A 15974-nucleotide genomic window follows, 5' to 3' on the forward strand; every position below is an offset into this window, starting at 1 on the left:
CCAAACCAGTTTCACTTAGTCCTTCAGACAAATGAAAGGTTGGTTGCTTGAGGAAATGCCATTAACAACATAGATAGGTAAGGGTGACTAGGTCATCGCTGTCCTCAAAGGCTGTTGACTGATGACTCCTACTTGCATCATATTACTTCCTATATGCTGTACAAAAGCAGTGCCCCTGGAGTTACACTGTGCAGCAACACAGCCTTGCTCGGAGGAGCTACTCTCTAAATAAATGTCTGAAAAGGACAGGAATGGATGAAATAACAAGAGCTATTTGACTCAGAACATTAGGAAAACATAAATCAATAGTTCTGTGTGCCAGTTATTTTGTCCTCTAGAAAACATAAACCAATGTCCAAAGACATTTCTGGTTGTCCCTAGCTGCCACTGAGATCTCACAGGAGACACCAAGATGCTGCAAACTATCCACAATGTATTGGGCAGCCTCTTCCATAATAAAGAACTACCCTACTACAAATACCGATTGTGCTAAAGACATCTGGGTATTGATATAAGACATATATATGTACATATTATTTATGTATTTATGACAATTAAAAGTCAATGTTTACATGCCAGCAATACAAAGTGTTGCATTAGTACCACCAAACCCAAAGGAATTGGTGAGTCCAATGCATCGACCCTCACTTTTCCATTCCTGAGCCTCCAGTGGAACGTAATTTAGATCAAATTCTGGCTCGGTGCGGTCCAGATTTAAAGTTGGTGGTAGTTTTTTATGGTAACAAGCCAGTGCGGTGAAAGCTGCCTCCACTGCCCCTGCAGCTCCCAGAAGATGCCCAGTGGCTCCCTTTGTGGAGGATATGGCAAGGGCACAAGCATGGTCTTTAAAGAGCCTCTTGATGGCTCTGTTTTCAGCGGCATCGCCCAGTGGTGTAGAGGTGGCATGTGCGTTGACATAGGATATCTGTTCGGGCAATACACCTGCATCTTTTACAGCAGCAGCCATGCATCTGGTTAAAAACAAAAAACAAACAAACAAATTAAGTTTAATTTGAACAGGAGACTGTTTACCCGAGCAGTTTGTGTGAAATGGGTTTCTAAGCACACTGCGTGAGCACCATCCCAAGTGGCAAGGCAGAGATAATGATCCACAAAGCCAAAGATAGCTAGTATTTGTCCCTTTATAGGAAATCTTGCTAAATTCCTAGATGACTTAACTGGTAAAACATAATACAGTCTTAGCCAAGACAGTAACATATAATCAAGGACTTTTCTCAAAGTGTAGTCTTTAGACAGGTAGACTGTCAAGCATCAATCTGGACCCACAGTCAGAATCAGGCTATTAGCAAGACTCCTGGGTGACCAGGGCCGAGGAACACTGCTCAGAAAAGAACACGATCCAACCAGATGCATCTAGAAGGTATGCCTTTATTCTCCAGGTCTGATGAGAGTTCAGAAGGAGACTGAGGACAGGAGCACACTCATGATTACCAAGCAGCAAGAGGGGTCGGGGGGAAGGGGGGCAACAGGAGCCAGCAAAGACACAACTCTATTGGCTTTGACTAAAGTCCATTCAATTTTTGTTTAAAAGATTTTCAAATGTTTTCAAACATTTCAAGCAAAGAATTACAAAAAGTAAGATAGAAAAATATATACTATGCACCAAGACAAGGTAATATTTTTAAAAATTGAAGTTCTGACAGTATTTTAAGAGGAAAAAAAAATATTTTGAACAGAACCAGTCTTTACCTTAAGGCACCTTCTCCTTCAGGGTCGGGGGCAGTTATGTGACCAGCATCGCCTGAGAGTCCATAACCCAAAACTTCTGCATAGATCCGGGCTCCTCGCTGAAGAGCATGCGCATGCTCCTCCAACACCAGCACAGCGGCGCCCTCACCCATGACAAAACCATCTCTCTCTGGATGAAACGGGCGGCAGGCCAGCTTAGGATCTGGGTTTGTGCTCAGAGCCCGGGCTCTGGAAAATCCAGCAAGAGATAACGGACTAATGCAAGAATCTGTGCCCCCAGCCACCATCACATCGGCATCGCCATGGGCTATAAATCTAAAGGAGTCTCCCACAGCATGTGCACCTGTCGTGCAGGCTGTGGACACTGCATGATTAGGGCCCTTGAGTTTATAGCGAATGCTGACCTGGCCTGCAGCCATATTAATCAGAATCTTAGGGACAAAGAATGGGCTCACTTTATTATAACCTTTGGTCTGGAACATCAAAGCAGTCTCAGAAACAACCTCAAGAGGAACCATGCCCATGCCAATGGCAACGCCAGTAGCCACCTGATCTGCTTCTAACGTCGGATGCCAGCCGGAGTCTTTCAGGGCCAAATGTGCTGCCCCGATCGCCATGATTGTGGGAGACGACATGGACTTGGCGTCTGATTTGGACACAAAATTTTGTTCATTAAACTGACCTTCATCGGAACCTCTTGGCACATAAGCAGCTACACTGCAAGGAATACTCTTGTACTCATCACCAATTACAGAAACAATTCCGCTTTGTCCTCGGAGAAGCTGATCCCAAACTAGCTCAGTCCCAACGCCAAGTGGTGTCACTAGTCCGATGCCTGTGATGACAACTCGCCTGCGCAACACGGCTGCTGGCATAGTTCCAGAAAACTTGCGTTTGCTTATTAACCAACAGCAGGACGCTGGATGTGGATGGGGGCGTGTGGCTTTTAGAAAAATTTGCAAGCTGTTTGACAACATGGTTGAAATCCCGAAGATCAGAAACACATTCCTGGAATAGATCACAAGAGACAGCAGGTGCTGTTTAAGCAACGGAAGGGTCTAACAAATTCCCTAGATGGGCTTGTGTCATGTGCTAAAGGCCACAAAGAAATGCAACCCTTGCTTGGACTTAACTTTTATTTTTAAGCTATGAGGACCCTCAAACAGCCAACTGATAGCTAGTGTCTTAAGACACTTGGACGAGGAAGGACTGGAAACCACCCCACCCCGCAGGGGCCATCCTTTTTCAGGCTCACCGAGGACTACTGTGCAGTGTGGACTGAGTCTATGTGGCATTTCTAAGGTCGAAGCACAGAAGGACGTCTTGGGCCCTTTCTTTGACATGAGCTTTATCTACTTCCGAGTAGGTCAGTGAGCCTTTCCGGCGGCCCCGCCCCAGCGCAGCGCAGCGCAGCCCTGGAAGGAAGGCAGGATGCTACACCCCCAGGGTCAGCGTTAGGAGCTCTCAAGGCTCCACATCCACGCCACGCCCTCCACCCCTGCTCTGAAACCCGGGTGCACTTGGCCGACAAAGACGACCGCAGCAGATACCTGGAACAAGCCTTTGCGGGCGCCCACCGTGTGCGCATGAGCGCACTCGCCTACAGCGCGGTATTTCCGCCCGGAGACCAGCGCCTTGTGTCAGAGGTCAGACGCAGGAGGCAGGACTTCCGCCGGGTTCCGGGGTTGTGACTCCGCCCCTCTGGCTCCAGAACCTGTTTTGCCTTCTAGCCCAGCCTCACCTTGGGGCGCCGCGATAATGCCAGTTATTCCAGTGTTGCCAGAGAAGGAAGGCTATTGTTTCCCCAAGAAATTCCGGAGAGGACATACATAGCTCTACAGGTAGCCTCAACGTCAGGCCTCCCTGGTATCTGTGCGGAAACTATGAACTCTTCAGAATGCCACTCACCATGAAACCGAGGCCATCAGGGGAACACCCAAATGCCACGCAGCCAGGGAAAACAATGCTACGGGTGAATGTTTCGTAATATGCAAAGATGTTGAGAGTTTGTTAGGAGATGTTAGTTACACAGATATAGCTTCCACTTTGAAAGGTGTGCAAAGAAATCGAATATGATGGCATACGCCTGCAATTTCAGCACGTGGGAGGCAAAAGAGCTGAATCATAGCAGGTGCAGGGCCAGCCTGGGCTCCCTACCGTTAAAACAAACCCAGAAGTCAATACTGATGTGCAGTGGTTGCGGAGTCCCCCCTTCATTTTTTTTCCCTTACACTAATTTACCACAAAAAACAAACAACATATAGTAAACGACTGCTTCTGTAAAAATAAAACTTTCAATTGCTGGCTTATAACAGGAAGCAAACGGAATATGCCCGATATCTGAAGTGGAAACAATACAAAACGTTTATTCCTGAGTTAAGTTGAACTTAACTCGCTCAGAGCTGAGTGTGAATCTGCACGGGAAAATATGAAAAGCACCAACACAGCGAGGCCGTGTTTACTGACCATATGTGTTGAGGGCTGTCCCAGGTGTGAGCTTTGGTTTTTTGGTTTGGTTGGTTGGGTTTTTTTGGTTTTGCTTTTTTCTTCTTCCATAATGGAATGACAGTGCTGTCTGTACCCGAATTTACCTGAATCTTTTAGTCATGCTCATTTGTTTCCTTGTCGGTGATACCTCTTGAGGGTATTTTTGACGAGTATAGTACTCTTTCATCTCTTCCAACTGTAGAAAAGGATTTGGATCAAGTTCAGCGTCTTCCTCGTTAGTCCTAGATATGATTTGTTTGGAAATCTACTTTGACTAAAATGTTTAGGGAAACCCAGTTTGTCCCTGGTCCCAAGACTCTGCACTTCCCTGCAGTGAAAATAGTGTAACCCCTCCCATACCTTTTGGCAATTTGTATGCTAATACTGCTGCAGTTGCAGGCAGTCTCGAATCTCAAAAGGTGCTGGGGTATACAGAGTGTGTTAGGGTAACTGAAGGGGAGCTCTGTGCAGCTGTGGAGATGTCAAGTCATTATACATGCTGCAGTGAAATTTTGCTTTGGGGGTGTCCTACACTCCTGTAAGCCACCCTCACCCACGCTCCGTAGGTAAACTGAATAAACGCAGAGGTACTCAAAGTCGGACTGTGGGAATCTTGCATTGATTTATTGTTGGTGCCCTTGAAGGAGGATGGGTGTTTGTTTACAAATTCCCAGGGAACATATTCTCAAAACAATGCATATATATATAACAAGATTGTAATTTAAACTTCTCTCTGTGATCATTTTACTTCTGGCTGGAAAGGGGTAAAAAGTTTATAAAATCCTAATAGCTGTATGTGAGATAGCATCATATTTCTAATAAATTACCACATTGCTAAAATATTATTATGTATTCTTGAACACAAATCTCCAAATTGGTTATGTTTATCATAGCTTCCTCTTAAAATGTATCTGGTTCTAAGGTTTATTTCCAAATAAAATTCTCAATTAAATACACTTTGTATCCAACCAGTTGAACTTCTCACTGTAATATTATTGGAACACAAAGGAGCCAATGAAGTCAGCGCTACCTCATTAAGTAAGGAAATGCAGCTGGACAGTGGTGGTTCATGCCTTTAATCTCAGCACTCTGGAGTGGGGGAGGGGGAGGGGAGGGGCAGAGATAGACAGAGCTTTGTGAGTTCAAGGCCAGCCTGGTCTACAAAGCTATTCCAGACAGCCAAGGCTACACAGAGAAACCCTGTCAGGGGGCAGGGGCGGTGGAGGGGAGGAAGTCAGGAAATGTTTCAAAAAAGTGGACCTTGATTTCAGTCTGTGAAATGACTGAATACAGGCACATGTGGCCAGTGTCAAATTTGAGAAGTTGAATTCAGTACTTAAGGTGCCTGCCACCAGTCTGTATGACCTGAATTCCATTGTGAGAACTCTTTCTATTTGTTTGTTTGATTGATTTTTGGTTTGGTTTGGTTTGGTTTTTCAAGACAGGGTTTTACTGTGTAGCCCTGGCTGTCCTGGAACTCACTCTGTAGATCAGGCTGGCCTCGAACTTACTGAGATTCACCTGCCTCTGCCTTCTGTGTGCTGGGATTAAAGGTGTGTGCACCACCACAGCTCATCCATTAAAGGCTAGCCTCACAACTTTCAGAATTGTTACAGTGGAAGAAAAAAGCCAACTCCCAGAGGTTGTCCTGTAATCCCCAAAAGCCACACAGTAAAATAAAATAATATTGTAAAATTTAAAAAACAAGGGTCTGGAGAAATGGCTCCGAGGCAAAGGGCGTATAGTTCCAGAGGGTCTATAATTGTAGAGAGAGCATGCCAGCAGGCAGCGCGCATGGTGGCTGGAGCAGGAAGCTGAAACCTCACATCCTGTACCAAAAGCATGAAGCCAAGAGAGCAAACTACTTCTTCCAGCAAGGCTGTATCACCTAAATGTCCCCAAACTTCACCACTCATGGGAAGCTGTTAGTTCAAATCCTGGAGCCTGGGGAAAACTTTCTCCTTCAAACCACCACATCCCACTCCCTGGTCTTCATAGGCTCCCGGCCATATAATGCAAAATGCATTTCGTACCACTTTGAAAGTCCCTGTAGCCTTTCCCTGTCTTAACACTGCTTAAGAGTCCAACGTCTCCTCGAAGATGCAAAGCATATCAGAATGTAACCGATTGTAAAATCAAAAAGCAAATCACGTATTTCTAACATATGACAGAATATATATTACCATTCCAAATGGGTGAAAATGGGAAAACAAGAAAATACAGAACCAAGCGTGGTGGCACATACCTTTAATTGCAGCACTCAGGGAGGCAGAGGCAGGTGGATCTCTGTGAGTTTGAGGCCAACCTGGTCTACAGAGTGAATTCCAGAATAGCCAGGGCCACGCAGAGAAACCCTGTCTCAAAAAAACAAAAACAAACAAACAAACAAACAAAACAGTTAATTTTGGCTTACAGTTCCAAAGATTAGAGTTCATAAAGGCAGGACAGCATGACAGCAGGCATGGCAGCCAGAGCAGGAAGTTGAGAGTTCGCATCCTTTACCACAAGCACAAGCAGGAGGAGTGAACTGGAAGCAGGGCAAGGGTATATAAGCGCAACACCTGCCTCCTGTGATACACTTTTTCTAACAAGGCAGTAGCACCTGGCCTGCTTGTACCTTTTACATACTGGGATTACAAGTATCAGTCAGCAGTCCTAGCACACTGCTGGGAACATAGTACTCTTGAATTTGGGCCACAAACCTCATAATTACTTTGTTATGAGCCAGGAAAAATTACTAGTGGTTAGCCTCTGAAAATTTTAAGCCACAGCTAATAACATATTGTTTCTTGAACATAATGTTCTCTTTTAAAATTTTTTATTCTTTTGCAGTCCTATAGATATATCGTGTTCATTGACTATAGTCCACTTCCCTCTCTCACATCACTTCTGCCCTGCTTTTTTAAAAATATATTTTATTAATTTATTCATATTACATCTCAATTGTTATCCCATCCCTTGTATCCGCCCATTCCTCCCTCCCTCCCATTTTCCCCTTACTCCCCTCCCCTATGACTGTGACTTAGGGGGACCTCCTCCCCCTGTATATGCTCATAGGGTATCAAGTCTCTTCTTGGTAGCCTGCTATCCTTCCTCTGAGTGCCACCAGGCCTCCCCATCCAGGGGACCTGGTCAAATATGGGGCACCAGAGTTCGTGTGAAAGTCAGATCCCATTCTCCAGTCAACTGTGAAGAATGTCCTGTCCATTGGGTAGATCTGGGTAGGGGTTTGAAGTTTACTGTATGTATTGTCCTTGCCTGGTGCTATAGTTTGAGCAGGACCCCTGGGCCCAGATCCTCCCATCATAATGTTCTTCTTACAGGTTTCTAGGACCCTCTGGATCCTTCTATTTCCCCATTCTCCCATGCTTCTCTCACGTAGAGTCCTAATAGGATGTCCTCCCCTCTGACCCACTTTCCTGCTAAGTGAAGACTTTCATGGGACATGCCCCTCGGGCTATTGTGCAGATATAAGTGAGTATATACCATTTGACTCTTTTTGCTTCTGGGTGAACTTACTCATTATGATCATTTCTAGTTCAATCCATTTGTCCACAAATTTCAGGAATCCCTTGTTTTTAATAGTTGAGTAGTATTCCATAGTGTAAATGTACCACCATTTCTTTATCCACTCTTCTACTGAGGGACATTTAGGCTGTTTCCATGTTCTGGCTATTATGAATAAGGCTGCTATGAACATGGTTGAGCAAATGTTCTTGTTGTGTGCTGGAGCATCTTCTGAGTATATTCCAAGGAGTGGAATAGCTGGGTCTTGAGGAAGCCCTATTCCCAGTTTTCTGATATAGTGCCAGATAGATTTCCAAAGTGGCTGTACTAGTTTGCATTCCCACCAGCAATGAAGAAGGGTTCCTCTCTCTCCACATCCTCGCCAGCATGTGGTGTCACTTGAATTTTTGATCTTAGCCATTCTGGTAGGTGTAAGATGGAATCTCAGAGTTGTTTTGATTTGCATTTCCCTGAGCATTTCTTTTAAGTGTTTCTCAGCCTTTTGATATTCCTCTGTTGAGAATTCTCTGTTTAGTTCTGAACCCCATTTCTCAATTGGGTTATTTGGTTTGGTGGTGTTTAATTTCTTGAGTTCTTTATATATTTTGGATATCAGACCTTTGTCAAATGTAGGGTTGATGAAGATCTTTTCCCAGTCTCTAGGCTGTCACTCTGTTCTGTTGACACTCTGCCCTGCTTTTAACCTTTTCTTCACTAGTCTCCCTCCTACTTTCATGTCGTTGGTGGTGGTGGTGTTGGTGGTGGTGGTGGTGTGTGTATTGACAGGGTCTGGTGTAGCCCAGCCTGGCCTCAACCTTACTATGAAGCCAAAGTTAACCTTGAACTTTTGATTCTCTTGCCTCTACTTTCCAAGTTCTGGAATTTGCCGACATACTTGGATGAACACATTCTTGAAGTTGGCTCACAAGCCTAAATACTAAAATGTTAGGTATATTTGACAGATGAATATTCAGAAGTCCTAGAAGAATCCTCAGAAGAATTGCCCCAAAATACTAGAAGACTTTAAGTACTAAAAAAGCAACAGAAGCCTAGTGCAGTGGCACATGCCCTGTAATCCCAGCACTCAAGGAGGCAGAGGCAGGTCAGTCTCTGAGTTTGAGGCCAGCCTGGTGTACAAAGCAAGTCCAGGACATCCAAGGCTACACAGAGAAACCATGTGTCAAGAAAACCATGTGTCAAGAAAAGAGGGCACATAAGGAAATACCTGTAAAACACAAGGCCAAGAAATACTTGCTAGCCAAGCCTAGTGGTTCATGCATGTAATGGCACCTATCCAAGAAGAGTCCAGGAAAGCTCCAGGTCCCACTGAGCTAAAAATAGAGGTCTAGTCCACCCTTAGAGCCACCCTGTTCCTCCCTCCCTCCTCTCGTTTCTCTCTTTCTCTTGCTCTCCTCTTCTCTCTTGCTATCTCTATCTCTCTGTCTCTTTTTCCCTTCAGGGTACCCCTCCCCCTTCCTGGCTCTCCTATGCTCATATAATATACTGCTCCAGAGAGAGAGAGAGAGAGAGAGAGAGCACTCAACATTAAAAAGGAATAATAAAGCTAGGTGGTAGAGGCCCTGTAATCCCAGTACTCAGGAGGCAGAGCCCAGGCAGTTCTCTGACTTTGAGGCTGGCCTGGCCTACAGATCAAGTTCCAGGATAGCCAGCACTACACAGAGAGACCCTGTCTTAAATACAAGCAAAAATAGTAAGGGCTGAATTTGTAGGTCAGTGCTAGAGCCACTGCCTAGCATGTGAGAAGCTCCCAGGGTTCAATCCCAGTGACAAGCACCAAACACATTTGTTGGAGTTTGGAATTTTTGAAAAAGAAAAAGTCATTGCTAAAATATTTCATCAAGCAAGGCATCAGCTGGACTAAAGTGGTTTCTAACATAAATAAAGGATACTGGTAGGTGATAAGCCTGCATAAGTCAAAAGATGCAATGTGTGTATAAACTTTACTCTTTTCTTTGTTCCTCATTTTATTCTATTACTGTATATGAGTTTTATGTGGCTAACCACGTGATAAACTGAGACTCCCCCAACTCCTTACTAGGATGCAATATGCTGTTTAAAAATGCTCCTTACAGCAGAATCATACCTTGTGAGCAAGGAGGTGATGTTCCTCGATATAATTCGTAAAAGAATACACGAGCAAGAAACCCAGCAGAGTTCAGAGCCATGCTTTTGTTTTTGAAGCTAGGAGGCTGTAATCATAGGTTGAGGCAGGACTGCAAAGAATTCAAGAGTTTGAGGCCAGCCTAGGCCCACAAACCAGATCTCCTTCAGCTTCTGGGTGTCTCGCCCCGCCCTCGCCCCGCCCCTAGGCGATGAGGCCCCGCCCCACCCCGCCCCTCCCCCCTGGTCTCTTGCCTCCGCCGCGGCCAAGGCGCTCAGCGCCTGCTCAGTGCTGGCCGCGGCGCGGGAGCTGGTGAGGGCTGCGGCTCAGCTATGGCGTCGGCCGCACTGGGCAGCTCGTCGAGCTCGGCGTCCCCGGCCGTGGCCGAGCTCTGCCAGAACAACCCGGAGACCTTTCTGGAGGCCTCTAAGCTGCTGCTCACCTACGCCGACAACATCCTGAGGTGCAGCCGGGGCCCTGGAGCCTGAGGGCCGCAGGCGGGCGGGGCTGCCGGCACTCGGGCCTGAGGCGGGGCGGGCAGGGCGACGTGGGGACTCGCTGGGGCTGTCAGCGCCTCTGACAGCTGCGGTGTCCCATCTCACAGCAGGAGTCCGGCACTGTGACCCAGCCCGAGTGCGGGTTAAATGTTCACGCCGTGTTTGGTGCTTGAAACACTTGTAGTTTAAAGTTACGAACTTTGTATTAATTTCTGGGTTTTACTTCAACCCGAGTCCTTAAGTAAGAGTTTTGAAGACAGCCACGCTGGCGAAGTCACCTTGGTTCTGAGCGCAGCACCCTCCACAGCTGCTCCTCACAGGGCGGGAGTTGGAAGTTTGAGTCAGCACCCTCCCGCAGCCTTTTGAGTCAGATGGAGCTCTTTGGGGAAGGTGTATAGAAGGGGCAGACAGGAGGTTGAGTGAGTTTCAGGGGCGGACTGATGTCCCCAGGCGCTGGCTCTTACAAATACACTGACACAAAGTCTGTAGCGATTCTCAGCTTCAGGGCTGTATAAGTCATGTGGTCCAAAGAAATAGGTGGTAACGATTTGTTTGAGACCGGGTATTGCCCTATCGCCCAGGCTGGCATGCAACTTGCTCTGTAGCCTAGAACTCAGGACAGTCACCTGTCTCTCGCTACCTTCCAATGGCTGAGATTACAGGTGTGCGCCACCGTAACCGTAATTGTTCACTTAGGTAACGTATGTGATTCTGTGCCAGATGTTGTGCAGCATTGGCCCTGCTCACAGCTACATAACTGTGACCTATGTGACCATCACTTTCCTCCTTTGTGACATCTCAGCTTAATATGTAGCCTGAGATCTCACAGCACCCCCCAGTACAATATTCTCATGGTCTCTGAAAGAACTCATAGGCTTGATTCTCCAGAGCCCACAGCTGAGGTTTCCTCCTGAAGTCTCTTAAGCCCCACCCCCACCCCCTCATTTGGAAAAGAGGGATAGATCAGTCAAGACAGCTCAATTCTGCTGGCAGCACACTGCAACCAAAAATGCGAAGATCAGAGTACTTTAAAGGACAGGTTTGCCTGTAGACAGTGGTTTGTGATCATAACCATCATTGTGAATGTTTACTAAACTCCTAAAAGAAACTGGTTCATTCTACAGCCTTTACTGATCTTGCATTTTTGTCTAAGAAGGAAAATGATTCAGATTGATGGGAAAATATGCTTGTAGTTTGTTTTCCACAGCAGTGTCCTTATGTTCTTAGAATTCAAGGTCTGGTTTGGTTGGGGGATGGTATCCTTCATGTCCAAATCCAGTGACTTCTCAACTCTTAGCGAAATGTCCTGCATGTCTTCCTGGTCCCCAGTGACTTCCCAATTCTTAGGGAAATACTCCACATGTCTTCCCGGTCCCTGGCCACACATAATTATATTTCTCTAATCTGAGCAGAGAAAACCAGCTTTCTGTTTTCTTTTCTTTCTTTTTTCTTTTCTTTTTCTTTTTTCTTTTCTTTCTTTCTTTCTTTTTTTTTTTTTTTTTTTTTAAGACAGGGTTTCTCTTTGTAGTCTTGGCTGTCCTCGACTCACTCTGTAGACCAGGCTGGCCTCAAACTCACAGAAATCCCAAGTGCTGGGATGACAGGTGTGCTCCACCACTGCCTGGCTAGGTTTCTGTTTTCATTGCTATCAATCCACTAGCAGCAGACTGGAGACACTATGGAAGGCATATTGTCCCATGGTCTCTTCTGCCTCAGAGTCTCAGAACAGTTCTATAGAATGGATATGCAAATGAAAATCATTAGCATATTTCAAATAGATACTTGTGACTGTAGTCTCCAGCGAAATAATACTTTTAAATTTCTGCTTGAATGATGTTTACCATATCCCCAGCAGTAATAAATAGGGTTAAACTACAGAAAGAAATGTGAGCAAATCTGTATGCAAAAGCTGCCACCCAGTTTTAGATAAGATGAGCTCTTACTATCGACTTTCTCAAAGGAAAACAACTTACTTTGTCTTGGTTTCACTGACATCACAGGTGGGGTGTTTAGCTAATTAGATTCCCATATCAAAGTGCAGCCTGGAACTTGTCATGTATCTAAGAATGATTTTGAGCTTCTTATAGTCTTACCTACTCCTCTAGATTACAGGTGTGGGCCACATCTGTTGTTATGAGCTGCTGGAAATTGAGCGAGGGCTTCGGGAATACTATGCAAGCACTCTGCCTCCTGAGTGTATCCCCAGCCCCTAGTTAATTCATTCTTTAATATACATATTTGATATTCTGTTATTTTATTTACAAAGCACAGACAGTTATTGATTGATAACTGTGTTGGGTGGCATTGGGAAGAACCAAGAATCAAAAATATGTCTTTGTTCAAAGAATATAAATATATTTTGGAGAAGAAAGACAGGTCTGAAAAACAGCTATAGCATAACATCAAAGAACAATCCCAAGATAGTGTTTATGTCTCTGTATTTATACTCTTATGTTAGGAGATAGCAGGACCACCCAACAAAAGACAATAAGGAATAGAGTTTTGATAGTGTAGGAACAGTTGATAGAGTAACAGGGAACATTTATGTGAAATGGTAGGCAGAGGGAACTCATGGTTTCTGGAGTGGACTTTCATGAGCAATAGCATTAGAAGAAACAGGCAGGGATTGTGAAGCCGACACATAATCATAACCATGAATGCAGATGGAATGGAGAAAGAGAGCTCTTCAATGACAGTGCAAGAAGTATTAGAAAACATAAATAATAAACTGACTTCTGATGTTTAATGTAGGTTACCACTGACACAGAGCAAATGAGTGTGAGTAGTTGAAGGTTGGTGAGTTTGTTGGCAGCTTGTGTGGTAGAGCATGTGTAGACTTTATAACCAGAGCACTGTTTCAATTCTAGTCAACTGTTTTAAGTGTGATCATGGCCAATTTATATATAATTTCCAAGTTTGGGTGCTTTTACTTAGAAAGGGAAGAAAAATAGCTAGTACTGAGGTTATCTGTTATTGATTGTTGTTACTGTCATCATCATGATTTCTGTTAAATTTGGTTAAAAGTTTGGTGGGATATCTGATTAAATTTGTTTTTTGAAATTTCATACATTTTTGTGGTGTATTGTTTACTCTTCCTTTCCTTCCCTAGATTTCACCTCTGTTCTACAAATCCCTTCTCCACATTCATGTATTTTTCTTTAGTTTTGTTTTGTATCCTTCTGTTAGAGTTGTCGTTGTTGTTAGTGGTGGTGGTGGTCGTGATGGTTTGTTTGATGTTTGAGAATTGTTTTCATTGTGTTCTTGAGACAGTTTCATCATTTAGCTTGTTGGTATTATAAGCATACACTACTGTACCTTGGTAAATATGCAGTGTTTGCTTGTAGGAACAGTTGATGTTACAGGTGGGGCCAGTGATAGTTCCTGTATCCTTCCTAAGGTATATAAATCCTGCTTCAAAAAAAAAAAAAAAAAAAAGAAGGGGTGTGGGGAGTATGACTTTTCTTCCCTGATTCAAATACAAAAACAAATATTGGTAGATAATTATGAGAGTAAGACAACTAGAAAGACAAAAATATGTTCAAAGTGACAGTTGAGCAAAGTACAAGGAATCCTGCTGCTTTCTCAAGATTCCATTCTTTTAACATCGTCCAGAATTACCCATTCAGAAAAAAAAAAAGTCCCAAGAAAAGATACAAGATAATTGCTGAGAAGTCAAGTACATATTACAACTCACAGAGATATTTAATAGATAACAGAAATGGGTGGGAGACTATCAAAATATGACAACAAAACCAGAAAACAATCTGCAGAGAAAATTAAGATCAATGCCCAGGGTACCCTAGGGCCAACTTTGGGGCTTTGTCTATGCTAAAGCTCATGCTTTGCATTTTTAATTTAAGAAATTGAGTTGGGAATGCATAACTTACTCAAGCAACTAAGAGGCTGAGGCAAGGGGAATTTGGAGTTTGAGGATAGACTTTGTGAAATTAGCAAAAAGAAAATAAAAGGGAAGAATCTGGGAACTAGATATGACTGTCCCTGCTAGACTCTGTTTATAATATGTAATGATCATGTAGAGCCCTAAAAGCTATGGGGATGAGGGTAAAACAGCTGTGTTGTTGTTGTTGTTGTTGTTGTTGTTTTGAGACAGGATTTCTCTGCGTAGCCTTGACTGTCCTGGACTTGCTTTGTAGACCAGGCTGGCCTTGAACTCATAGCAATCCACCTGCCTCTGCCTCCCAAGTGCTGGGTTTAAAGATGTGCGACACCACCGCCCAGTAACAGATGTGTTTTTAAACTAGGATATAGGATAGAGGTGGTACTGACATGTGTCCTAAAAAGTCATAGGCATCTGTAGTTAGCATTAACAAATGTTGGAGTCATTTTATAGTTTAATTTTTGCTTGTTTAAATGGTGTACCACGGAAAGCAGGCATGTTTAGCATTCTGTGGTATGTAGGGAATCTCCCCTCGGCTGTGGTCTAGATTTCATGGATGTCAAGATTGAAAAACTCTGCCCTAATACATAGAATAAATGTTGAGGGGTAAACTTTCCTTAGCTCCCAACAATCTATGCTTGCTTCCAAAATCATTTGTGAGAAGAATTTTTTTTACTTCCAGTCCTTTGTGGATATACAAGTTTTATACAATACAGTGACAATCTCAGAGTATTATCAAATTATTATAAAAGTTATTAAACTGACTCAGTCTTGCAATTCTTGTGAAAGAGAGTTTGTAAACCAGCACTAAAGTATGACAGTTAAGCAGTAATATTTAGAGCTTTGTCCTTGAATATTTGTGTTTTTCTTTATGACCTTACTTCCTATGCTAAAAATATATTTTGAACTGAGGCAGAAACTTATAGTAAAAACAATCATTGGTCCAGGGAGAAAAGGAAGCCAAGTGACCTTTAAGGTTCATGTTGGAAACAAAGCTTTTTAGCTGTTTCAATTCATAAATGTTTTTTTTTTTTCTTTCTTTCTTTTTTCTTTTTGGTTTTTCCATAGAGGGTTTCTCTATGTAGCCTTGGCTGTCCTGGAACTCAATCCTTAGACCAGGCTTGCCTTGAATTTAGAGATGCACCTGCCTCTGCCTCCCAAGTGCTGGAATTAAAGGTGTGCCCCGCCTAATCACCATCTCTGTGCCATGGACACCCTTATAAATGATGGAATCCCTCAGAACAAGCAGACAAAGTTCTCTACCCTCTGTCTGGAACAACTGTGGATCATTTTCTTTTAGGAACTTAAAAGACTCAAAAGATATTTAGTTGTAACAGCACAGAATTAAAAGGTCACACACTTCTATGGCAGCGTTAATACTGTCATCACTCAGGTTGGACATAGAAGTACTTGGTGGTTCTGAGGAAAGAACCATGGAATGTAAATGTTTGTCTAGACTGCTCAGTCTTTAAAGGTGGAATCCATACTGCCATGTAGGAGTGCAACTGATACAGAATGAGAAACATACACTTTTAAAAAGATAAGTTGTTATATATTATCCTTTATATTGTCTTTTTCTAAATCAGAAATCCCAATGATGAAAAGTACAGATCCATCCGTATTGGAAACACAGCTTTTTCCACCAGACTCTTGCCTGTCAGAGGAGCTGTTGAGTGTTTATTTGAAATGGGCTTTGAAGAGGTAAGTATGTGTAAGGGTCTCCTTCCCACTCTCTATGTGCAAAGCTAATACC

The 15974-nt window shown here is 43.7% G+C and overlaps 2 protein-coding genes across 2 annotated transcripts in view; one reads left to right on the forward strand and one right to left on the reverse strand.

The window, feature by feature from the left end:
• Window positions 1-342: 342 nt before the first annotated feature.
• Oxsm (3-oxoacyl-ACP synthase, mitochondrial) lies at window positions 343-3406 on the reverse strand. Its single transcript, XM_051140053.1, has 3 exons — window positions 3261-3406; window positions 1711-2718; window positions 343-971 (listed from the first exon to the last, which is right to left on the reverse strand). The coding sequence occupies exons 1-3, from the start codon at window positions 3296-3298 to the stop codon at window positions 569-571; spliced, it is 1449 nt and encodes a 482-aa protein (XP_050996010.1). The 5' UTR covers window positions 3299-3406; the 3' UTR covers window positions 343-568.
• Window positions 3407-10093: 6687 nt separating this feature from the next.
• The window catches only part of Ngly1 (N-glycanase 1), a 48957-nt gene continuing 43076 nt past the window's right edge, over window positions 10094-15974 (forward strand). The window contains exons 1-2 of the mRNA XM_051140065.1: window positions 10094-10289; window positions 15808-15922. Of these exons, the coding sequence (XP_050996022.1) occupies window positions 10159-10289; window positions 15808-15922 (246 nt within the window). The 5' untranslated portion in view covers window positions 10094-10158. The remainder of the gene's footprint in view (window positions 10290-15807; window positions 15923-15974) is intronic.

This window comes from Acomys russatus, chromosome 3, assembly GCF_903995435.1.
Source record: "Acomys russatus chromosome 3, mAcoRus1.1, whole genome shotgun sequence".
Taxonomy (NCBI): Eukaryota; Metazoa; Chordata; class Mammalia; order Rodentia; family Muridae; genus Acomys; species Acomys russatus.

Excerpts from the sequence above, each read along its gene's own strand:
- Oxsm (XM_051140053.1), bottom strand. The coding sequence starts at position 3,298 with ATGCGCACACGGTGGGCGCCCGCAAAGGCTTGTTCCAG. Across the intron at positions 2,719-3,260 it reads CCCGCAAAGGCTTGTTCCAG|GAATGTGTTTCTGATCTTCG; the intron begins GTATCTGCTGCG and ends GATCTATTCCAG. Across the intron at positions 972-1,710 it reads GAAGGAGAAGGTGCCTTAAG|ATGCATGGCTGCTGCTGTAA; the intron begins GTAAAGACTGGT and ends GTTTTTAACCAG.